This window comes from Podarcis bocagei (genome assembly GCF_964188305.1).
Source record: "Podarcis bocagei genome assembly, chromosome: 4".
Taxonomy (NCBI): Eukaryota; Metazoa; Chordata; class Lepidosauria; order Squamata; family Lacertidae; genus Podarcis; species Podarcis bocagei.
The window spans coordinates 52,978,162-53,004,762 of record NC_138128.1 but is presented as its reverse complement, the minus strand read 5'-3'; the positions used below and the strand labels follow the sequence as shown (position 1 = coordinate 53,004,762).

The following is a 26,601-nucleotide window of genomic DNA, read 5'->3' as shown; positions in this document are numbered from 1 at the left end:
GTGCTGAGAAATGAAAAAAGAGAAAACTTAGCTATAGAACTAGCCGCAGTGTATCAGCATACATGTCAATTCTTCAAAAAGAAGAAACACACTGAAAAGCACAAGTATGGATCTTTAAATCCAGAGGTACATCTGCACACTTTCCCTAATTACCAGTACTCAGTATGGTAATTTAGGGCCCTATTGGCTTTATATAACCACAGTCTTCTAGGCTGTTTTTACTGTATTGCTGCTATATTTGTTTTTTATTATTTTAAACTGTATTTATACAAATTTAATATTGTAACCTGCTTTTTGAAGGGGCTTTGCTTTTAAAGGTGAGATGTAAGTACCCAAACAAACAAACAAACAAACAAGCAAATAAGGACATGGAAGCAAATTCAAATTTTAGAAGTGTCCTGCAAGGTCTTTTACTGGGTGTAGTGTTGAGTCTGCTTCCTTGACAAATAAGTTCACAACACAATACGGACATTATGAAAGGAAATAAATGCTGGGCATCTTTGTGTGTGTCTGTGTGCTTCAGCGCGAACAGAAGAGATAGAAAGGTATCATTTTCATTGCATTGTAATTTGTCATCCTCCACGCACTGGACTGTAAATTTACAGGGGAAGACAAGACAATCCCAGAGCAATCTTAAAACATCTCAGTCATTCAGTCTTTTTCCTTGACCTGACTTATCACTTATCTTCAGAGTTCATGGCGCATTCTTCAGACAGCTCCATCTTTAATTTTTTACGAGGCGGTTCTTCCTGGAGGAGAGGCATGCAACACTCCAGAGACCGGGCAATTTCATCAATGGTCCATTTGTCTTCATAAAGAACATGCTCTTCTAGGGTAAACGGTCCCTGTTTGGTTCGGGTCAGTTCCAGCACAGTGGCACAGGAGGACAGCTCTGCAGTATCAAAAGGGAGAAAACAAAAGCCAAGCTTGCAAACAGCACACCAATATTTTACAGAACTTGAAACTAGCACCCCAGTGGGAAATATGGGATAGATATTATAACATCACCACTATGGTAGAATATAGAGTTGTATCCTGTACCAGTCCTACTCAGAGTAGATCCATTCGAATTAACCTATGTTTGTCATAATCATTTATTTTAAAGGCATTGGATACAGCCCAGAGTATTTTAAAACCACGTAGTGTGCATCTTTGGCAATGTATTCTTTAAATACCAAATGGTTAGATCTGGTGTCGTGTACTGACTAAGGAACTGAGCTACAAATCAGAAAGTCCCTGGTTTCAATCTCGCGTCAGCCATAAACTCACTAGGTGGCCTTAGGCAAGCCACTCTGTCTCAACCTCAGTTCCCCCTTCAGCAATAGCAGGGGATAATACTAATGTGCCTTACAGGGTTGTTGTAAGGGTAACAACTAGATAATGAACCTTGAAGCACTTTGAACATTTGACACATTATACAAACATTAACCATTAAACATTTCATTATCCAAATACGCTGCACATCTCATGGAAATGCAGTTGGGGGGGGGTACATTTCCCCACTACATTACTGCAACACATTATACATAGGGATGCACCTGAAGATGGTTTGGAAACTTCAGCTGGTGCAGAATTCAGTGGCCAGGTTGCTACCAGAGCAAGACGGTTGGAGCATATTACACTGATCCTGGCCCAAATGCACTGGCTGACAATTAGTTTTCGGGCCCAATTCAAAGTGATGATTTTTAACCTATAAAGTCTTAACCTATAAACCTATAAATGGCTCAGGACTGCAATACCTCAAGGACCACTTCTCGTATGAACCGACCTAGACCCTGCATTCATAATCTAGGGCCCTTCCTTGTGTGTCCCCTCCATGAGAAGTCCAGAGGGTGGCAACACAAGAAAAAGCCTTTCCTGCACTGGCTCTCCACTTGTGGAATGCTCTTCTCAGGGAGGCCTGGCTGGCACCATCATTTTTCCTTAGGCACCACACAAAAACTTTCCTCTATAACCAGGCCTTTGGCCTCTAACTATGAGTGGCCTTTTAGAAGTGGGTGGGAAGTAATGTTGTTGTTGTTTTGCTCCCCCCCCCCCCCCGGTTTTAATGTATCTATGTGGTTTTGTTTCTTTGTAAGTTGCTTTGGGTTGCCTTGGGCAAGATAAAGTGACTAACAAATTTTAACAACAACAATAGTAATGCACAAACACATTTTATGCATGCCTTAATAAGCTGTTGACTTGTAGTACCTTTCTAGACTCCTTTAAAAATGAAAAGCGCCTGCAGGAGACTTCCCATGTGCAGTGCTGCCCCAAACAGAGCTAGTGTTCACATTACAGAGTATTAATATTACACAGTTGCCATTCAAACCCTGTTACACACCGATGGCTGCTTACTGAATTCGGTCTCTGCCAAAGGAGGAAAGTTGAGCACCAATAATTCTTGGTGTACAGCCATTATGTTCTGTTCATGCTGAGCAGAATCTAAAAGAGCTTAGTGTTTAAAAATGGTTGAACTTATCCTCCTGTCAATGATTATGTTACTCCCTGGGTGAAGTATAGCCAAATAAAAATTCCTTTTGTGGGATCACATCTCAGGTCAGAGGAAAAGCTGATTAAGTCATCATAAACAACAGGGGCAAATCCAGATGGGATGGTTATATCATGTTTGCAACTTTGCACATTCTGATTTCAAAGCATTATTTATCATCGTAACCTTTAAAAACAGGAACTTTCTTACCTCTCCACCCCCCCATCTGTTTATCTTGCAGGAAAAGAGAGTTCTTACTCCTCTCTCATAAGTCCATGGCCAAACCAACCACTTTACTGCTGCCCTCGAAGGACCACTTTTGTAGTCAGTTCACTCAGGTTCATCTTGTGCTACAGAGGTCCAAACCACGGCAAACAGTGCCGCAGCCCCAGTGCGCACATCTGGCAGCCAGAGATACTGACAGCTGATCTGGCCCTCTGTTAACAGGAACACTTGCTCCCCGAGCGATTGTGCTTTGTCTGTGCCTACCTTTGCCAATATCGTTGACCAAGCTTCTGACATAAAAGCCGCCGCCACATTCAACATCTGGAATGTTAACAGTGACATGGTAAATTGCCAGCATAGCACAAAAATCTACTTTACATAGAAATGTAAAAATGCACTAAGCAAACAATAGAGTGATTAAAATATTTATGGGTTATAATATAAATTATTCATCCTGTAACATATGTGAGGGTGAGATTGTGAAGCTGGCGAAGAGCGGAAAGCAAACAGGAATAAAATGCACCGGCTTAACAATCATTCACTTTACAGCACCAGCTTCAGGATTTCAGTACTTCAGAGCCTTCATTTGGAGGAGGAGGAGGAGGAGGAGGAGGAGGAGGAGGAGGAGGAGGAGGAGGAGGAGAAGGAGAAGAAGAAGAAGAAGAAGAAGAAGAAGAAGAAGAAGAAGAAGAAGAAGAAGAAGAAGAAGAAGAAGAAATATACCATGTCAGGTCATATATTTATCCATTGTTGCTTGAGGGGTGGGGAGATTATTTGAAGTGCTAGCAAAAAGCATCTATGAATGTTTTAAAGCACTGAGCAAACTTTTAAAAGTCTACGCACATCACACATATCCAGGAAGACCCAAGACAGTTTAAAATCTGCTCGCTATAAAGAGCTGCAAATCACCCGAGCAGTAAGTCGTAACCACTGAAATTACATAGTACATTGAAACACGGTTTGCATATTATGCAAAAGAGGAGAGCACTTAACCTGCAAGTCAAACATAGCCCCAAACTGTTAGCCTCACCAAGTGACACTTACTTAACACTTTGAAAATGTGCAAAGTTGTTTACTTCTGCTTTTGAACAATGTTGCAACCACTCCCATAAGTTACCAAAGTGTCCAAAGGCTGAGCAATCAGTGTTTTCCCCAGTTCATGCAGGGTGGGGTAGTGTTTGCAGCTGTGATCTCCTGGGTCTACATCCATCAGCTTAGCCTACACTGCCTTTTCATCACACTCGATAGAAAAGAGAACAGCATGTCATGGCTGACATCCCTGTCTGATTATTGGCAAAAGGGACTCAGCAGGAAGATCACTACTGTCCTTAATGGTCTTTCTCTGAAACACAGGGCCCAGAGATTCTCAGCCTGTACGCATCGATAGTCCATTGCTACGTATATAGTTGCACTGTAGATCCATAGGTCAAAATAATGTTGACTTCAGCACATTAAGATAATGGCCATGTGGTTCATCCAAGTTACTCAATTGTCTAAAGGTGGTCTATATTTCACTGATACAGCACTTAAAATAAAAGGCAATGGGAGAATTCCTTAGTTTGGCCTAGGCCTCTTGATTCACATTTTTAAATTATCACCACATTATTGGATCCTTACCAAGCGTGAAGAATGGCGGCTTGAAACTCCTAAGAGTGAGACTGTAGACCATAACTTGTCTGGCAGGCTTTGCTTCAACAACTTCTCCTTTCTTAACCAGAGTGGACAACCTCTGTCCATCTCTCTTCAGGGCACAATAGCTGAGTGAATACAACAGGGTATTTCTTATTTATTTCATTTTATTTCATATAATTATATACCACTCAATACAAGTAAATCTTTAAGATGTTTACAAAACAACAAATACAACAGATTCAATCCAGAGTAGTGCTAAGGAGAACCATCTGTCCAGGTGAATAAATAAATAATAAATCTCATATACACACACATGTCAGATGCTGTTGCGGTTGCTCGAGAGTAACCAGGCAGGACTCCGACCTGTCTTTTACAGGCTTTATTTTGGTGCAAACTATTTACAATGAAGAACGTCATAAGTTCATGTCTGGCTCAATCGCTAGCAGAATCCAGGAGTGGTCTGTTTTTGTACCTCCCCCAACATAAAAGTTTCGTCACCCAAGCCTTTTCCGCCTCTCCCTGCACCTCAAACTACTGCGCATGATTGAGGATGGCAGGGGTGTGCTTCCCTCCTCTCCGGCTTGCTCAGGCGCGGTGTTAAGGCTCTCTCTAGCATCCTCTGGTCCTTGCACCTCTTCTCCACTGGAGGTGGGGAACTGCTTCGCAAGATTTTCGGAGGCTCCCTGTAACACAACTCCCCCTCTATCCCTCGCCACTGAGCCGATGGCAGTTCCCTGACAATATAGATATATGTTTCATTGCCTGCTGTCATGCATTTAAAAAGCGCTCTGGGGTGGGCAGAAGGTCTACCAGTGGACCACTCTTCAGTTTCTGGTATAATTGAGGGTGGCTGAAACTTGGTAAGTCCAGCACCAGGAGACCTTGATTTGATTTAGCAAGACCCTTCTCACATTCTCAGAACCAAGGTCTTCCTTTATGAATTTAATAGGCATAGTTGAACCATTAACATTCAATAAAAAAGAGAAGATGCCTGCCAATCTGAAATTAGCTCATCTCTGATGAAGACACCTAATCATACATTTTATCACCATCCTGTTCATACGTGACCCTTACATTCTGACACAGGGATCCATAAGGGAATGGGCATTTGCCAAGAACAAGTGGCACTTCCACAGTTTCTATGCCAAGCATTGTATTTGGTACTTCAAAGACTGCATGTAAAGTGGACTGGACTGCCTCAAGCGTCCCTCCAAGAAGCACTGTTACCTTCACTGAGAACACTTCCTATTATTGGTATACAAAAGTGTCCTAAAATGAAACACTGCCCATTAAGCAATACTATTTGATTTTGGTTTAAATATTCAAGGCAAGGGAAAGCTTTGCTTCAGTGATGACCAAAGGCCTGAAATTCAGTCATAACAGACAGCATCATGAGCTATTTGCATGTGCTGTTCAAGTCAATGTCACTCTTGGCTGTAATTCTGTCAAGTTAATAAATTCTTTCCAGACTGCCCTGTCTTGCCAGCTTTCTGCTCTACAGAGGTCACTTTCTACTGCCAGCAAAATGAGATTTTGCAGGCAGGCTTCCCAAAGATGACGTTCAACTATTTATCAAAGCACTTACATCGGGGGAACTTGCATGATGCTGCCTGTGAACTTCTGCAGGACATTCTCAAGATCCTCTTTTGTTATCCAATCTGCCAAAAGAGAAAACATGGGCATATGTACATTTCAGTATTCATTATTCGTGTAACAACTGACAAACTTTGAGCACTTCGGAGAATTGAGAAGAAAGCTGCTGATCTTTTGGATTTTATATTAAAGCCAAGACAATACATTGAGTATTTTACCAACTTCATCTGATATACCAGCTATGATTCTATCTGAACAGATAGTCTTGCAACAATTGTCTATGCTCTATTAACACCCCAGATGGATTACTGCAATGCATTATACATGGTGTTGCCTTTGTCTGGAAATGTCCGCTAGCCCAAAATAGCAAGATTATCGACAGTAGATATCAGCATATCACACCAGTCCATCATCATTTGCATTGACTTCCAGTCCATTCCTGGGTCCAATTCCAAGTGATGGTATTAAATAATAAAGCTTCAAATGGATTGCTTCCGGTTGTATATACTTGCCTGGACATTAACATCTAAATCAGAGGGCCCTTTTCAAATTACCCCACTTAGTGAGGTGAGGACAGTGATGACCAGGAAAAGGGACTTCTTGGTGGTGGCACCCCAGTTATGGAATGTTCTCCCTAAAAGGGCTTGAGGATCTCTTTGGTACCAGGTGAAGCCATTTTCATTTTCCTAGGCTTTGGAACATCTATAGTTTTACTGATTTTTAGTTCTTCCATTTATTTTGTTTCCCTCTGCTGTTTCCCTCTTTAGTCGTGTCTTTATTGTTCTCATCTGCTTCATGACAGCTTCATCTGCTTCATGGCCATGTTAGTTTGTTTTTAATATTCACTATTTTATTTTTGTATTGTGTTGCTTCTAAATTTGTGAACTGCCCATTGTGAACTGGATATATAAATATCCTAAATAAATAAAATATAACTGACTAGCCAATACCAACATTGAACATTTTAAATGAAATTAGGACCAGTCATCATTTTTTGGTCCAAAAAAAAGAGTCAGGCAATAGTCCAGAAAGTTAAGTAAGGCTAAGTAGCAAAAGTGTGTAATTTCTTCTCTTCCCCTTTTGTCTCATGCGCTACTAACAAAGCTATCCCAGCAGGAATGATGGGAACTGTAGTTAAACAAAACTTGAAGGGCACCAGGTTTGGAAGAATGGCTTAACCTATGCCACAGAATAGTTGTGCAAGTAAATGAATAGGTTAAAAGATATGTGGGGTATCTAATTTGCATCACATTATCCTGAACACAAGGATATGTGGACCAAAAGAGGGGCAAAATATTCATAAATCTATTTGATTTAAAATTCTCAACACACATCAGCCTTTATATTATCAGAGGGAGAAAAAGAAATATAACCCCATAAACACGGAACTTTCTGCACACAGGATTTGGCTGCTTATTTGCTTCCACTCCAATCTGAACGCTCATTTTTCTGATAAGCTATGTAATGTTATGAAAATCTTCCTCTATCGAATTGTAATGTATGCTAATGCAAGTCGATCTAAGACTCTTCTTAATAACTAGGATGTGCAACATGGTAGGGGAGAATGTAGTAGATACATTATGAAATACTCAGTGCACAAAACGTTTTCTTCCTCACAAGAGATTAAAGAAAAATTTAGAATGGCCTAGCTATCTGTGTTCCGATTTCCAGCACATTAATAATTCTAGGGTATTATGATACTCACTTTTTACATAATCTAGTTATCATTATCCAATGCAGTACAGCCAGAATATAAATCTCGCCTTTCTAGCATATGCGCCCACACTCTCACATATACATTGCCAAGAGACGGCTCAAAAGAATCACAAGCACACTGAGTACAACTCCTGTCAAAGACCGATTTCTGGAGAAACCAAAACATAGACTTCAGGAACATAATGCAACAGAATACAGATATTTGGACTCTGACCAAAAGGTCAGATTTGGGACTGGTTATCCTTCCTGCAGTTATTAACCTGAACATCCCCTCTGCTCAGCCTCCCTCCCTCTGGTGAATCCCAATGGATTCCTGCCAAGGAATAAATAAATATCATGAATGGCTTTTTCTTCTTCTTCTCATGCTTTAATCCTTGCTCTTTACTTCTTCTAGGCACTTGCAGCTCCCTTCCTGAACAGATGGCTCTCGTGATACAGATAAGAGGGTTATTCCTTGAAAAGAAAACATTTCATCTCTTATGCTGTATCGGAAGGAAACAACTTTAATATCTCACTTTATACAAAGAGAACATTTGGAACCGCGATGGCAGATGCTGCTACTGTGCCCAGCAGCAGTCTAAATGAAGTGTCATTAATGATAATGCTGCAGCAGTTCATAAATCAGTCAGGGCTGCAGGAGGGGAACAATATGTACGGGAATGAGGAGAGGGAGAGACAGGCTCCCTGGTGTTGCAGACACCCTGTTTGCTTCTAAGATCAAGCTCCTATGACTCATGGCATGTGGGTGCAGGTGTGTAAAAATCAATCATTCGAATTTTTTTAATGATGTTTTGATTTACATCAGATTTTTTAAAAATTGTAAATATTAAGTTTCCCTTAAATAATAGCTAATATTAAGTAATCTTGATATAAGAATGTTAGCCCTACAGGTTAATCTCTAAACTGAACCAATGGGCGGGATTTACCTAATGAGTCCCATTGGCGGAAGCCCTTTGAAGGTCTTCTGCTTGCACAATGGGGCTTCTCCTCTCTTCTCCCCCTGCAATTGATTCTGGAAGGATCAGGAGAACACACAGGGAGAAGAGAGGGGGGGCATCATTCAGTCTGGCAAAATGAAATGGTTGCGCTGACAAAACAGTCAACTTGGTGTAATGTTAAATACTTCCTATTGCCTCTACCAAATATGTAGAATTAAATAATGCTTTTCTGTATAAATGAAGAACCAATCTGAACATTTCTCAAATGGGAATGTTTGCATTTTCTACCTACCAAACACAGGCATTTCATCTTCACCTGATGAAAAAAACCTGTTCTAGTTTGCCCAGTAACTATTAGGCCTTCCTTTGACCTATATCAGTCATACGCATTTCATTTTTGTTTTGCTACTTTTGGCGTGTGGGGTGGGGTGGGGTGGGGTATCTCAGCCTAAGAGCAGAGTGAAACAACACTGGAAAACAGAAGACAATAAAAAACTACCTATATTCACATGCTTAACATCATAAACTCTTATGGGTTCTAAGGCTGAACATATTTAGGATATTTTTAAGACATCCCTGCTACCAGTTATAAAGGAAAACATGCATGGGGTGGGGAGAGGTAAGCAATGAAGCTCTTTCAACATTTCCTTTTGCTGTTGGTGCCTGAAATACCTTATTTTCAAACAACCTTTGGACACCTTTGTAGGACTAAAATTTCAGTGTTTGTCTTTGATTTGAAAAATAGGAACCTTACCATAAGAAGAGGGTATACTCTGAGCCCAGAACTGTATTTGGGAAATAATTTTTGAATTTTAAGATACTGTTCAAATTATCCTGGACTTCTGTTTTTAAGAGGCTTTAAATTTAATTACTATTCACAAACAAGTGAGCAAATAGTACAAGTACAAAAAATCACAAATTGGTAGCAAATCTATACTCCTGCTAGGACAAACACCAGGGAAGCAGGGACAAAACATAGCACTAATAATATATGACACTAATAATTATAAATACAAGCCAAGATTAAAAACAACTTCAAAATACTATGGTGGATGATCCTTTTTGCGGTTTGTGGCAAACGTTTGTAGAAAACTGCAGCAATTATTTTCAGCTGCTACTGCAAAGATGGCAGCCTTGTTTGTAATGATTTTATTGTGGTCTGCCAATATTTATTAATCTACAGCTTTTACTGTTGATCTGTTTTTGTACACCACATCAAGGATTTTTAAAAGAAATTCAGTCATGGCTTGAAGTTTTCTATACCTGACATCATATATGTAATCAGGTAAGGGGCAAAAGTGGGTGTAATTTGCTCAAAATGGCCTGGTGGGCCAATCTTCCAGGCTTAATTAGGCTTGCGGGCCGGAGGTTCTTCAGCCCTGGCTTATAATATCTGAATTGGGCCTTTGGCTAGTTTGCTCATTCAGCATTAAAAATGAATCAAGCAAAAGACATGAATTAAAATGAAGGTAGGTCTGTGAGGCAGTATAAGTTGTGAGGCAATATTATATTTTAAGAGGTGTGGGAATAGTGAGAACATACTGCATGCAAGAAAAAGGAGTAAAGAAAAAAAAATCCACAGAGACCTTCTTTATCACCACAAGGCAACAGAAGATAATTTATCATGGTTACCTGTTACTGGGTATTATAAATACAGAGGGTTGCATAGCAGTTGCTAGGAGACCAGCTATCTATAGCTTTGTTCTCTTTAAGTTGTGAAGGAATTAATGAGAGTAGTAGCAAGTTTGCTCCGCAATTAGTGGCATGTTATTTCTCAGAAGCACAGGAGAGATGCATCTTTGCATATGACCAAAAGCAAGGCACGCAACAAAGCAGAAACCTAGCAACCATTCCAGCTACTTAAAAGGCTCTTGTTCTCCTTCTTGGATGAATTTGTTGATTTAGCTGTTTGTCTGAAATGTAAAAAAGCACTGAGAGGTGATAGAAAGATCTGAAGAGAAGGGTCTACTTTGAGGAAGTAGTAAGAACTAGAAACTTCCCCCGTTGCATTATCAACTACAGAAGGATCATCTCCTAGGGTGGGTGGAATGAAAGAAAACATTTACAATAGACAGTTAACTCATGGTCATCCCATTATGCTATGATTATGGCTATTGTTAGTGGAGCAAGAAGCCTTATAGGTATCACCTCACCAACAGGCATCACAAATACTTACATACCCACAGCAGGAACTTTAAGTGATTACAACCCCAATTCCTCTACACCCAACATACTACTTACATGCTTTTTCTTTCTTGCTTCATTAAAAGCATACATAGTGGTACTTTGATTGCAGAGCGTCAATTCAGAAGAAAACATGACACCATACTCATACTCTGTGCCCAAGCCAAGTTGAGACACCAAGGATGTGCATGCACAAGCTTGGGGATATTCAGGCAGTGCACGCTATCCCAACACAGCTCAGAAGGGGATAGCTCAGTTGGCAGAACGTGAGGGTCTTAATCTCAGGGTTGTGAGTTTGAGCCCCATGTTGGGTAAAAGATTCCTGCATTGCAGGGTTGGACTAGATGATCCTCATGGTCACTTCCAACTCTACAAGTCTGTGCTTCTGTGATATCTGAAAGTTTAGTCAAGGGAAACCTGCACACAACATACCACCTTTTAAAAGCACAAATGCCCATTACATCCACACCACATGCATGCAGAAACAGAGGTAGGAAATATGGGAAGCTCACTTCTACTGAGTCAGAGCACTAAACCATCCAGATCACTCGTGTTCATGCTAACAGGAATTGGCTCTCCACAGCTTCAGACCCTAACTCAGATGCCAGGACTGAGCCTTTGCATGCACTCTATCAGTGAGCTAGTTGCTTTAGTAAGCAACTAAAGCCAGGGATGGGAAACTGGGGAGTTCAACATCTGGAGGGCCACATCTCCCATTAGACCTAGTAAGTATAGCCAACAGTCAGGCATATTGGGAGCTGGAGTCTAACATATGCAGAGAGTTACAGTTCCTAAATGCCTGCTGATTAATTACAGTGATGCGCTCAGTAACTAGGGGTCTGTGGATTTATATGACCTTCAAGTGTTGAGTTCAGTTTCTCAGAAGTCATCTTAAAAGCTGACAAAGAATCCCCATTTCCAAGATGTTGCAAACTATTTAATCTGTCAGCTAGACTAACAAAATTCCTTTAAAAATAAGCTACAAACCTGAGCCTGACACCATCTTTGCTGCAATCTAAACAAAGCACTGCAGTCAAACAGTCAGAACAGAGCACGTTATGTGATTCTTTACCGTAAGGTTTTTCTTCTGTTACTTTGCCTGTAGAATCAAATGTGTCAGTTGCCTTTCCCAATTCCCCAACAGCTGTGTATTTCTGTAAGGGAAGAAAATAATTAGTGTGAAACACTGAGTGGAGGGCAACAGAGGTTTAATGAAAAATATCACCAGCATCTTGAGTTTATACCATGCCACCAAGCTAGACAATTCAGGAAAAAAAGAAACAATTATGGACATGAACAAATCTATTCCTGTACATGCACATTCCCATTCTGATTTAGAGTACTCATAAAAACAGAAGTATACTAATTGGATATTATAAAAAGTGTAAGTCACACCCATGAAAGAATACTAAATGTTAGAATATTTTAGTGAAATCAAGGGTAGATATAACACAGGAATGCACTCAGTCAGCTTTGGTGAGCCTGTCATCAAGAAGGATTGCACAATGCTATAAAATCACATTATAAAAAAGAAAAAACTGAGAGAAAGAAGGAGATGGAGATGACTTCAGTTCCCTTTGTGAATGCCATCACCTCTGGAAAGAGAAAAGGAAACAGCACAGGCAGCAATACAGACAAGGAAAAGTGGAAGAACATTGTCTCTAAATTGAAACTGACATGTTCGCCCACAACTTAACAGAAGGTATCTCTGAGCAGCACCAATTAACCAAAGGCTTATTAAACCCGTGATGAACCAATAAGTTTGGGAATCCAGCATAGCTATAAATTCTCAGAAAAGGACAAGCTCACGTGTGGTGTTAGATTATCCTCCATCTACACTACATAAGCAAGTGATTATGGACAAAGTACCGTATTTTTCGCACCATAGGACGCACCGGACAATAGGACGCACCTTGTTTTAGAGGGGGGAGAACAAGAAAAAAAATTCTCCCCCTCTCTGCCCAGTGCCCCTTCAGCGAAGCGGCAGGAGGCACTGCACAGAGAGGGGGAGAATTTTCCCCCTCTTGTTTTCCCGCTCTAAAACAAGGTGCCGTTTAAGGTGCGTTCAATCGCCTTCAGGCGGCTACCTTGGAAGCCTGGAGAGCGAGAGGGGTCGGTGCGCACCAACCCCTCTCACTCTCCAGGCTTCAGGGGAAGCCCACCACCAGCCCCAAAGAGCAGGTCGGGGAGCAGCGGAAAGGTGCAGCGGAGAGGCTGCTGCCATAGTCGAGCGTCACCTCTCCAGCTGGGAGAGGGTAAGCGGGGCTTCTTTAGGCCCGCGCGCGCTCTTCCGGGTGGAGGGGTGGTGCACGGCTAAAGAGGCTCCTGCCATAGCCGCGCATCACCTCTCCAGCCGGGAGAGGGTCACGGGGGGCTTCTTTAGCCGCGCACGCTCTCCCAGCTGGAGAGATGGTGTGCAGCTATAGAGGCTGCTGCAATAGCCGTGTGTCACCTCTCCAGCCAGGAGAGGGTCGTGGGGCTATGGGTTCTTTAGCCCCGCACACACTCTCCCGGCTGGAGGATCCTGCCATAGCTGCGCGTCACCTTTCTAGCTGGGAGAGGGTCACGGGGGGCTTCTTTAGTCCCGCACGCTCTCTCCCGGCTGTAGAGGTGGCGCGCAGCTAAAGAGGTTCCTGCCATAGCCGCGTGTCACCTCTCCAGCTGGGAGAGGGTTGCAGGGCTATGGCGTCTTCGCTCCATAGGACGCACACACATTTCCCCTTCATTTTTGAAGGGGAAAAAGTGCGTCCTATGGAGCGAAAAATACGGTATATGATTGCAGGATGATTTATTTATCCCACAAAAATATCATTTACTCCTAAATAATAAGTGTGTTATATTATTATGCCTCTGTTCTCTTATCCAAGATACATTAACACAAAGTCAAAATAAAGCCCCTTCTCTACATAAGATATGAAAAGGGAGACTACAGACATCATTCCATCTCAATAACACCATTAAAGTGTTTTTTTTAAATGAAGATTAGATAATGAAAATAGAAGCATCCAGCAAGTCAAACCCAAAGAGTAAAACTTTAAAGCCAAGAGCAGGTTATAGACAACGGAGCAACTTTAAATTTAACGAATAGTCAACATGATGTCTTAATACCAAGAAACATTACAACTCTCTTCTAGAATAATTTTTCTCTAGAGAGAAAAAGCTGACTTTATACTAACACTGCACTAAATTTCTTTTACTGCAAGATGCTGTAATTGTTCTGTCACTGCTGAAGAACTACAAGTGTAGCTGGATCATTTGACCCTGTATATCCACCTCTACTTTGTGACTAGATTAACTCACAGGGTGACCTGACTTCCAGTGAGGCAGGCGAGTCCTTAATATTTAACAGGAAAATTTGCAGATAATTGCACTGGATCCAAGATGTTCATATCCTTAGGACCCTGGAAAGCTTGAGCACAGCAACTGTGTGAGAATAATATGAACCTGAACATTTTAATTTATAGTATTAGTAAGGTTTTTATTATTATTTATGCTATTAAACAGATAAACTCTTACTAGATTTTTAGCACGATGACAGCATGCTAAAATTGCAGCAGTGTGAGAACTAGACCTGGATCTATCCAATACACTTATTCCTTTGTTTATAACCCATAACAGTGGCAAATGGGGCTCATCAACGTGGTAAGGTATCCCATCTAGGAGAGGGAAAACTCTGATCCTAAACTTCTGCTGCTTTGCAGGAAATCTCAGGAGAAGAAAAGGCTACGGAGTAAAGCCCTACACAAACTTGGAGTGGAGTCCCTCAGATGGTTGGATGGCGTCTTGTACATTTTCTTCTGGCAACTTTGGCAGCCTAGTTGATACCAAATATATTGCTCTGCTTTCCGTACCACATCAGAGAGGCCGAGAGGGGTGTCTTGTCGTCTGGGCAGCCCAGGACCTCCATACACACTGCCCAGGTTTGCACCTCAGTGGGGTCACTTCAATGCTGCTAAAGCAAGGGTTTGACTTCACTCCTGGAGGTGCACTCCATTGTCTCTCAAGACAGATGAATGCCAAGAATTCATGCTACAAAAACTACACTGAGATGCAACAAACCATGGTTTTCCATGACATGCATTAATGGAGGTGAACCTCCCTTCTCCTGTATGAGGGGGAAGTAATAAGCACCTGAATTATTGATCCTTATTTAATGACAAATTAGGATCTGGACTTTAGTTCTGAGAACCTGGCTTATAAGCAGCAAACCATAAGCTGCCACATTCAGATACAATGGCAAGTTATTGTTGTTGCTACCCTAATGTGGAAATATTCTAATCTACTGACTTCACATACTCTCTTCACATACACAAACTCAAAGTTTGCTGCCGTTTGTACAGGTAAGAGAAAACTATGGTTTGCTATTGCATCTGCATGGTGTCTCTCTTTCTCTGTGTTAACAGAACCTCTGTTAATCTGTTTAGTAAATTTGTATCTTGCCCTTCCGGTGAATGAAAATACGTTTAGTGAAGGATGTGAATTCCAAATTTCTCAACACTATTGACAGAGCAAAAAATGAATTGCTATAGGAAGGATGTTTTTTGGAGGTATTTCTGTGGCAATTATAATGTGTTCTATAGCTTTTGAAACCTTACATGTACGAAAGCTTTGTGACTCCAAAGCAGAGTCAAAATAGGTTGTGGTCCATGAATAGGCCATTGGCCAACTTCTGGTGGACCACTTCGTGCTATGTATTTTGCAAAGGATGCTGGTCTACGTAGAATTTGATGTGATTCAGCAGAGCATGTCATACATTTTTAAGCAAGAATGAACATTCACTTAATGCGTATTAGCTGCTCCTTGCTTTGAAAACATCAGTGGACCATGGGGGATCTTCACAGTTTTTGTATCACCCTACACCTGCTATACAAAATTCCAGGTTTTCCGGAACCAATCTTTCCAAACCCAGAAGCCTGTTCCCATTTGATCCCTGTGCCTACAATGAGCTCCATTGTTAGCAACATGAAAGTAATTCCAGTTTGCTTTATCATAGCAGCACCAATAAAAGTAGCTTGAGAAGTAGCTATCCATGTTTATTCAGAATTATGTCTCAGTGTTTTTTAATGGTGCTTATTCCAAGGAAAATGTGTATGGGTTCGCAGCCTGAATGCTTTTTGTTTGTAAGTCATGGCATCAGTATTCCTCCTAGATAACCAATGGATAATGGTACTTTTATGATTTGTGCACATATGCATGTGTATTATCCCTTGATGACTGCAACAGTGGACAATGACTTGTATGAACAAATTGAACCATCACCAAACTAACACTACAGAAACAACTCTCTGTCAGCTGCTGTCATTTGTAAAAGACTATCAGCAGGCAGCATGATCATAAATCTCACTCCTTATGGGAAGATTTAACCATCAGCTGAACAGGCCTGAAAATAGAGCACTGAGTGCAATAAGGAGGGGGAGAAAGGCTAATTCAGCTTTATATACCACAGAGCAGCAAGTCACCCAGATAAAGTATCCTTAAATCTTAATTTGTTTAGCAAAGCTATTCTGCAGACTTATTTAAATACATTCATGCAAACTCAGATCTAATTTGAAATTGTTTATCATCATTTACAATAATTACTTGCACACTACAGGTGCTTAATGGGTTCCAGGAAAGACTGCTTTGCCCAAGCATCAGTAAAACTGCCTCTTTCTAAAATATACATCTTTGCCATCAATTAGCATTTCCATTAGAACAAATAGCTGATTGTGTTAAGAATGGTTAGCAAAAGTGAACATCCCTGCATATGCACTGTGTCCAGAAGAATACCAAAAGCTAGCAATTACCGAAAGCAACATAATGTTTTTTTAGAGGAAGCCGTCAAATGCATTACTAACTCTTACCAGTTACTCCCATTCAATATACAACAGGCACTATAGAAGTGTCCCCTTCCATAGTAATCCTATGTCATAAGCATCGATCTATTTCCTGAAGGTCTTGCAGGAGACACACAAACCTGTCTACTGAGCTACAGGCTCCCATAGCTCTAGATCAGGAGTGAGGAACCTGTGCCTCTCCAGATGGTCATTAGTGGTGGCTGATAGCTCCTGGACCTGGTGGGGGCAGCCAAGGTTATGTAGGCAGGGACAATAAGGTAATATGGGTGGGAACATGGGTAGGGCCAAATTTGTTCTGGTTTTCTTCCCATTCTCCCCCCTGCAAAGGCATGGACACAAAATAATTGCAATTGTATAAGAACTTAGCACCTAACTCAGTGTTTTTCAATGTTGGGTCCCCAGCTATTGTTGTACTGCAATTCCCATCATCCATAGCTAGCAGGACCAGCGGTCAGGGATGATGGGAGATGTAGTCTAACAGAAACTGGAGACCCAAGTTTGAGAAACATTGGCTAACTAAACTGAAACGTCTCTAACCTTGGTTTAGAAGGGCAATCTACACCCACAGAATCCACTACCCGACTCAAGGCATTCTATGGGAGAGAGTTGTGAAGTCAGAGGCGGGACTTGCTGGTAGTAATTATTTTGACTGGCTAGACAGATGAGGTGGGCAGAAGCATCTAGGAAGCCTCTCACTCAGTGGAAATATGTTAATAATGACTGTGGGTGACAGGAGAAAGCCTAGACAATAGATTTCAAGGTCTGAGGGGCTCAGAATCTTAGACGGGCTATATTCCAATTGCTCCAAAGAGGAGCCTTCACTGTTGGCCATGCCAGTTAGGACTTATGCGAGATGAAGTTTAACAACATCTGAAGGACCACTGGTTCCCCACCCCTGTTCCAGATACTAAATTCCCGCTGTAATGGAATAGGAAACAAAAAGAAAATTTAAAAACATCAGACATTCATTACAGTGGTACCTTGGGATGCGAACGGGATCCATTCCGGAGCCCCGTTCGCAACCCGAATGGAACGCAAGACGCGACAGAGCGTCTGCGCAGGTCGTGTTTCGCCGCTTCCGCGCATGCCGTCATTTTGAGCGTCTGCACATGCGCGAGCTGCAAAACCCGGAAGTAACGCACTCCGTTACTTCCGGGTTGCCGCAGAGCGCAACTCGAACACGCTCAACCCAAAGCATATTCAACTCGAGGTATGACTGTATACTTTTTCTAAGTCTGCGCACGTGTGGGTTGCGATTCGCCGTGTCTGTGCATGCGTGTTACGCCATTTTGCACGTCTGTGCATGCGTGAGCGGCGAAAGTCAGAAATAACCCTTTCCGGTACTTCTGGGTCGCCGCAGGATGCAACCTGAAAAAACGTAAAATGAAGCAAACATAACAAGAGGTATGACTGTATATGTGAAAAAGATCCAGGGGTCTTGGTGGACCACAAGCTACACGAGTCAACAATGTGATGCAGCAAGCTTGCTTTCTCCTGCTCTGGAGGCTAGGACGCAAAGCAATGGATTCAAGTTACTATAAAGGAGATTCTGACTAAACCTCAGGAAGAACTTTCTGATGGTAAGATCTGTTTGACAGTGGAATGGCCTCCCTTGGAAGGTAGTGGACTCTCCTTCATTGAAGTTCTTTAAGCAGAGGTTGAATGGCAATCTGTGGTGGATCTTTAGCTGATATTCCTGCATTGCAGGGGCTGGACTAGATGACCCTCTGGACCCCTTCCAACTCTACAATTCTATGATTCTATGATTCTGTTTTTCATACAAAGTCAAGATTGCCAACCAGAAAGTTGCTCATCATTTAAGTCTCTACTTCCATGCAGCATCCAAGCTGATTTTGCCACAGCGGTTTAAATGTCTTGTGAAAAATAGCTCTTTGACCTTTGGATTAATTCTAATCTTTCTGTGTACCTGAGTACAAAATGCATGCACTACCTGTCAAGGGGTGTTAGGTGAATTCTGCTTCTAAAAAAGGCAAAGGGAAAAAAGCAACCAGGGAAGGACACCACAAGAAACCTATAAGCCAGCAATAGTCTCAGTCTAGAGGGAAATTAGCCATTATGTTCCTCGAGCCCCTCTGACAGCAAGCTTGTGTCAGAGTAAAACAGAACAGTTCCATTTCAGACAACTAATTAAAGTGGCTTCCATTACCCATTTGGGGATCCCTGGGAAATTCAACTGACTATTAAAAAATATCTGAGTTGTTCAAGACCATGGCAAGCTCAGTATACCCCTTGTTCTGTTCATCTTTTTCCTCCCTAACCTCTGAGGCCACTGGGAGCCTGGATTTGATGTTATCCGGGTGACATTTTGATAACGGTTCTCTCTGGAGAGATGACAACCTTTGAGATCAAACGCTCATTCACCTATCGCTTAAACAAGAAGCTGCAATTAATGCAGGGGAGTCAATTCTAATCTTCTGCAAGTCAGTGAAGCTCCTGGGGATTCAGATAAAAAACAGCTAGCCTAGGAGAGCCCATTTTAAAAGAGCGGATTTTCAACTAGTTAGTGCATTGGAGATCACAGTACAGATTACTCACACTGAGCCTCTCATTCCCAGGGGAAAGTGAAATCACTCTCGTCTGACCTACTTGAGGGAAGTAGAACTACTGTTATATGGAAGAAGCTACAACTGGATAATGCACAATGCAATCAAATGAATCCACACAGATGGTATGAAGTAGCAGAAGTCTGCATCACTGTATCTAGTCATAGCTAACACTGACAACAGCTAGCTTTGCCAGATATGAGGTATCTCTGTTGTCAGAGAATATAGGGCCACACCAGAAAAATAGGTAAACAGGTGTCCTGGGATAATAAATTTGGGAAATGGAAGCTAAGAGCGTTTCAAACTATTCAGCAGCAATTAAAGCATCTTAACAACTATTTGCACCTCCTCTCCAGAGCCAGAAAGCATATTTACTAGCCAGCTTCAACAAAGGTGAATTTTAATAAACAGATCACCTTTAGGGCTGAAACACCCAACATCATCCACTTACTTCCAAGCAGATCTGTGCAAGATGATAGTGTAGGAGTTCAAAGTTAAGCGGCTCTTTAATTCACTTTTGAAGCTGAGCTGTTGCATCCAACACTGTCATTCAGCAAGCCCTGTGCTTGAACAGGTCCATTTCTCCATGCTGGGCAGATGAATCCAACACAGCAAAAGCACTGATGCAGCCATTGTGCAAGAGCTTGTGCGAGTTTGAAGTCTCATTAAACTACCTTTTTATGCTGCTATCCTCTCTATATACAAAGCTATCTGGTTGTGGAACCTCTTTCACAAGATGACCCTCTAGTGAAACAAGTTCAGTGCTAATTCTCTTTCACTTAGCAGTATGTGGGATACAACCCCCAATGATCACCAAGTTCTAATTTTATTTCTTGAGCCCTGGAGGACTAAGCTCTCTCTTTTGTCAGTACATATATTTTGCGGGTAAGTATTAAAACTCACCAGTGTGTATAAATTGAGATCTCAATTAACCAAGCATAATTTCCAAAACAACCAAGGAACTGCCATTTCTAATCTCACACCAGAAATTTCATACGCTGTATCAAAGAGGAAGTGTAACATGTCCTCCAGCTGCGTCCAGCGTGTTCCTGCAGATTACATTATGTTATGCTTTTCCTCCCTTGACACATTATGCACATTAATTGCACTATTTCTGCACCCTGCAAGTTTATGGCTACTGCCAACAGTGAATACGAAGCTGAAAGGCCTCCATACCACAGATCATCAGCTAAATACAGAATTCCACTCAAGAAGTGGTGCCTAGTGTCTACTGGGGTTGGCAGAGTGGAAGTCAGCAAGGTCAACAGGAGGCAGAGTCAGAACCAATGAAAGGCAGGGCCAACTCATTCCAGTTTTGCCCCATCCTCCTCCCTGCTCCGTTCTACAAGGGCAACACCGAGGCTAAGAAAGGAGAAGTCGATAAGACACTGCTCCCCCTGGACTGAATGCAAGTGAGAAATTAAGCCGGGGGAGAGGCTAGCTAATGGCCGGTTGAAGTTAGTGGGGCAGTGCCGCAATCCACCCTAGCGGACCAACCTCTGTTGCTGCCTTTTCTTATGGGCTTCCTATCAGATAATTTGACTTAAAATAAGTTAATAGAAGCAGTTTCACATCTTCTCTTTCCCCTAAAAAACATCTCAGAAGGTTGCGGGAGCATCACAAACAGCATGGAGTGGAGCATGGAGTGGTGCAGAAGGGAAGGAAGTGACAGGAGACTTTCCCGCTGTGAACTTCCTTACGTTATATTAGGATCCAAGCCAAGGAAGCATTAACCGTTAAAGAATTAACCAGAATGTGCACAGCCAGGATTTCAATGTAGGTTAAGCCTCAAGGCCTCACTTCTTTTAGACAGACTTGTTTTGTCAAAGCAATTTAAAGATCAGTGTGATTCCCAGTCTTTGCTATCTGAAAATAGTGTCTGCCCTCACCTCCCTATTCATAGTTTATTCACTTAAGGTGGAAAACATACAGAAAACATGAAGTACCCCATTTTCCCTTACCTTAGAACCTGCCAGCAAGCTGCTCAGCATTTTAGTTCCTTTTCCAATGCCAACCACTGTTAACAAAGAGAAACATTACTTCAACAACTGCCCCTGTCACCTCTGTATTCACTACTGCTGTCTGTAAAACATCATGCCAGTAACAAATATTATTTCACGCAATTCTGACACTTTCCATTAACAGGGTCAATCGATTGAAAACAATGACAGAAGAAATTTTAGGAGGGGGGTAAATACTCTGGTGCTTTTCATTTTTCCAGTATGTCAGGGTGGGGTGGGGTATAGTGCATCAAGAAGCAATGCACATAAGTGCAATGTATTACTAAAAGGACCATCAATCTACATTGGGGTCCTTCCGAACTATTTTAAAGTGTCTGCAGTATTTATGACTAAGCAAGCAGTACTCATTTCTCCAACGTCAGTGGCTTAAAAAAGGAATGCCAGCAAAGACAAAATATGGTAATTCAGTTTATTTGCCCAGTTTACAATAACAGAAAAAAGGACCTGCTTTATTTCTATTATTGTTGTTTTAAGCTGTTTTTAATGTTGCATAATGTTGCAACCCACCTTGGGAACTTAAAAGCTGGCTTCACATGTAATGCTAGGCCTTAAAGTATGCTTTTGTACTGGGCACAAGCTGCAGGCTGGTGTACTCAGTCCAAGCACTTCTGCTTTGGAGTGAACAGGTAAACAAACCACAGCTGGACTAGCTTAGTATGATGGCAGAACGTCAGAAAATATAACATAAAAACCATAAAATCAATGGACATCATAAAATGGCAGTCCAGGAGCAGAGGAACCAGCTATTTAAACCAGCCATCTGCACAGGACTGAAGAAAAAGTACATCTAAATTTCACATGGAAAAGCTGCTAATGTGGCAGACAAGTTATCTTCAGTGGGAGAGAGTTCTCTAGGGACATTGCAAATAAATAAATGACTGCTAATATGCAAATTACCTAACACTCCTGCAGCACTGCTATCCAGAATCCCACCATGTCCAATCTTTAACATTTTATTCCTCTTCCTTCTACTAGGCTTTGGCATACCGGTTTCTGAAAAAATAAGATCCCAAAGGATAAAAAGCTTCATAGAACTTCATAAAAATAACAAACAAGGCACATAAATCTGCCGTTCACATTGAAAGGTACCAAAGTGGCACAACTAATTTAATGGAAACAGTTTAATCCCAAGGAGGGAGGAAAATTGTGAATCAGAATCCTAGGATTTGTCGTATCATAAAACGAATAGCATACCTAGAGCATGTTCTCATATCTACCATAAGCTGGCATCAGATAATTAATAATTTTAATAGTTAACAGACAGGATGCATTATTTTCCCCAACAACGTACAAGAAGCATCACATTTACTGATTTGTTACAGTAATAAAACCATAACTAGCAACAGTCACAGAATTTTTCCAATGTTGTCAACAGTGCACAGCAGTCTCTCAATATGTTTCCCACATTTAATTACATATAATGGCTTGGATCCAGCAGACTACATGCACAACCAAGTCCCTTGCTGGCTATGTAAAGAAACGATATGAGATTGCACGCTGTTCTGTAGATAACACTGTGAAAGCCCTGCCTGCACTTGGATTCCCAGCTACAAGGTTGCGTGCAGATGGCAATGTGGTGCTCAAGTCAGGGGATGCAGTAGCTAACCCAGTTTCCTCCAACCTGGTACCCTCCAGCTGTTTTGGATCACAGCTCCTATTGGCCACTGCCAGCATAGTACTGTAATTGTAGTTCAGAACACCAGGAGGGTACGAAGCTGGGAAAGGTGGATCTGAAGCAGATCTACAGGTGCAAAACCCAGGTACAAACCTTAACTAAGTCCCTGTGTGTGGGTTTTTTTAATTGCTGTGTGTTTAAAACCCTGCTCCAAATGCATTGGAAGAAAGGCAAAATACAGAGGCCACCTATACTGACATTCCACTGGCTCTTGTTTACACAAGCATTTTCCTGATCCCATGACCTGGATCTCCTTTTTTATGATACTGCTTTGTTGTGTATTTTAATCTTGTTTTTAAATTGGTTTTTGTGTATTTGGCTTTTATAATTTGTAAACCACTTAGCAACCCGCTTGGCCATTAAGCAGCATAAAGGTAAAGGGACCCCTGACCATTAGGTCCAGTCATGACCGACTCTGGGATTGCAGCGCTCATCTCGCTTTATTGGCCGAGGGAGCCAGCGTACAGCTTCCAGGTCATGTGGCCAGCATGACTAAGCCGCTTCTGGCGAACCAGAGCAGCACACGGAAATGCCGTTTACCTTCCCGCCGGAGCGGTACCTATTTATCTACCTGCACTTTGACGTGCTTTTGAACTGCTAGGTTGGCAGGGGATTAAGCAGTATATTATCCAATAAAATAATCACAACAAAAACCGATGCATCTGAAATTGAATAAGTGAAATTGAATTTGTGCTTTAGTAATGAATACTTCATAGAAGCCAATAATAAACTGCTGTTAACTATTACCTGCTATTGGTCTATTTTTTATTTCCTACAAACCGAGGGTGAGCACATGCTTACCATCCCCATTTAAATCAATGGGCCCAGTACATGCAAAAAAACTTAGTGCTCAGAAATGGTGGTAAATCCAGAAACAAAGCTAGATTGCAAATAATTCATAAATTTTGCCAAAATATGTTGGTAACTTTCTCTTTCCAGCAAGGCAACTAATATGACTAGTAGTGTGTTTATGTGGCCATGTCCCTACAAAAACTGGCTTCTCATTGGAGAACACTTACACAGCATCCACTATTTGGATATTTTAGGACATATCTAAGCTCTCGCCTTTCCCTCAACAGGAACATCCAAATAAAAGTTATCCACCTTACATACTCATGCAAAGATACAAATGGTCCCAACTCTAGAACCCCCAAATTCAGCTCCAAATTAGGCATGTTGACAATATTAAAAAGAACCTCAGAAGCTACACAATCATTTGGTTAGAAAAGAAGGTTTAGGATGCTTTTTTAAAGGCATGCCACAGATACATAACTCCTTTCTGCATCTTGGGTTAATTGCAACAAGAGAACCATATCAGCACTCTTGACATAAATGTGAAGTGAGAAATGCTATCCATCAAGTCAGACTTCCATGGATTATGCTGGAAGATCAGATAAAATGTGGAGACATTTATTCTTTGCACCTGTTTCCAAAGACAATGGAACCCGCAGAATTTGGGCCCAAGTCCGAGGCCCCACATCACTATGGACAAGATAGGTGGGAAACAGGTAGGTATCAGTACAACACCCAGCATGATCGTTTTTTCTAGTGCTCCATACGTCAGTCCCCTTGTTTGAGGCTGGTTACTGACTGCATCATGGGAGGAGCAAAGAGGTGGCAGGCCAAAGCCAACCAGAACTTGAACATGCTCAGCAAATACACTGGTATGCCAGCAGGATCAGACCAGCATTTGGTGTACTCCACACTGTGTCCTGGTGTGTTCCCTCGCCTCCAGTTCCACACCATCAAAAAACCCCTACAAAAAAGCTTTTAGTTTTTCCCCAGGAGGTAGTGTTGAGAATGGCAAATAGACGGCAGGAGGGGAGACCAAATGTGATGGGCAGATCACTGCCCCCGCCAACAGCTGTGGGGTGGGAATCAAAGACTATTGTTCTTTTGAAAGTTATCAATGACAAAAAACAACAACAACAAACCACTGGGTCTTCCTTTGAAGGGATGCCATAGTTACTCTGGAAAATCTGTATTACAGATGTGGCAGAAAAAGAAATGAAAAATCCACCATCGCAATCTGTTATCGTGAAAATGAAAATACATGCACAAACACCATTTAGAAGAGCTTAAGATAGAAGTGGATGAAAGAGATTAAGACAGGAAACTACACATTATCAGGGTCTTTCTTTGTAATTATCTGGGTTGCCAAGCTGTTGCTACTACTGCTATTATTATTATTATTATTATTATTATTATTATTATTATTATTATTATTATTATTATACCAGTGTAGGAATGAAGCAGTTGTAAAGAATGCAATTAGGTGGATGGAGGTGGGGAGCGGGCAAGAAATGTGCACTACCTGAAGGGAAGCAATACCCACTGTCCAATGCCTAAAATGACCAAAGTGCACCACTGTGTATAGAAAACAGTGCCAGATTTAGGTTTGATGAGGCCCTAAGCTACTGAAGGTAATGGGGCCCTTTACATGTCCAGCTGTCCTTTGTCAACAACAAATTGTCACTGTTTTTTGTGTTGAATATATGCTATATGGTAATTTATGGACCTAATAGGTATCTAAAACCATTTGCACATGTTTCCATGCAACCAGTCCATGCAGAATGTAGGCATCCTACATATAGAAATGAGCAAACCAGGGATATTTTAGGGAGCAGGCTAGCAGGTGGGGCCCATTACTTACATCATAGGAGCCTATACAACACAAAACACTGTTGCTGTATGTAGGTTTTATTTATTTGTTCTTCATCTTATATTTTGGAAATGTACATCCAGGGTTTTTTGTCCTTTAAATTTTTTGGGGGGCCCTAAGCTATATCTTGTTTAGCTTACACATAAATCCGGCGCCGAGGAAATAATGAAAAAAAGGGTTGTGCAGCATTCAGAGTCTCCAAGTCAACTAAACTCCACTACTTCCTCACACGCCTTAGGCAGGCATAGGCAAACTTGGCCCTCCAGATGTTCTGGGACTACAGGAGTACCTCTGGTTAAGAACTTAATTCGTTCTGGAGGTCTGTTCTTAACCTGAGGTACCACTTTAGCTAATGGGGCCTCCTGCTGCCGCCGCGCAATTTCTGTTCTCACCCTGAAAAAAAGTTCTTAACCAGAGGTACAATTTCTGGGTTAGCGGAGTCTGTAACCTGAAGCGTCTGTAACCCGAGGTACCACTGTACAACTCCCATCACCCCTAGCTGACAGGACCAGTGGTCAGGGATGATGGGAGTTGTAGTCTCAAAACATCTGGAGGGCCAAGTTTGCCTATGCCTGCCTTAGGACCTGCCTAGATGAGGAACCTGAGGCCTTCCAGATGTTGCTCCGCAACCTGTCGGCCGCCGCGCAGGCTGCTGAGTTGCGAAGAGCCTGGTCGTCTCGGGAGGGCCGCAGGCTCCCCACCTCTGGCCCAGACTCTCCCTCCTTCCCTGGACTTTCTGCTCTCCCCCTTCAGTGGTACCTGCCAACAGCTTCGCCCTAAGCCGGTTTAGCACAGCGGCTGAGGTGCATCCCTTGGCCTTATACACGGCGAAGAGCCCGCTAAAAGACAGCAGCTGAGCGGCAGCTGCTTTGCCCCGGACGGCCTCCACCACCGTCCCAGACATGGGCGAGAGCACAGTGAGGAAGCCCGGCCGCCTCGCTGCGTCCCGAATCCCGGCGCCGTTTTCTGCCCACGTGGGTCGACGGGAGGAGGAGCGGCAGGCAAGCAAGCAACGGCCACCACGGGGCAAAACGGCGAAGAGAAACGGCCACTTCCTCGCCCGCAAACTGTAAGGCCGAAGAGC

General features: G+C 42.1%; 1 protein-coding gene across 1 annotated transcript; it reads right to left on the bottom strand.

The window, feature by feature from the left end:
• Window positions 1-379: 379 nt before the first annotated feature.
• On the bottom strand, window positions 380-26,601 carry TRUB1 (TruB pseudouridine synthase family member 1). The gene is made up of 8 exons (XM_081193072.1): window positions 26,277-26,601; window positions 22,078-22,173; window positions 21,121-21,176; window positions 11,831-11,912; window positions 5,913-5,985; window positions 4,313-4,452; window positions 2,960-3,016; window positions 380-892 (listed from the first exon to the last, which is right to left on the bottom strand). The coding sequence occupies exons 1-8, from the start codon at window positions 26,419-26,421 to the stop codon at window positions 678-680; spliced, it is 864 nt and encodes a 287-aa protein (XP_081049198.1). The 5' UTR covers window positions 26,422-26,601; the 3' UTR covers window positions 380-677.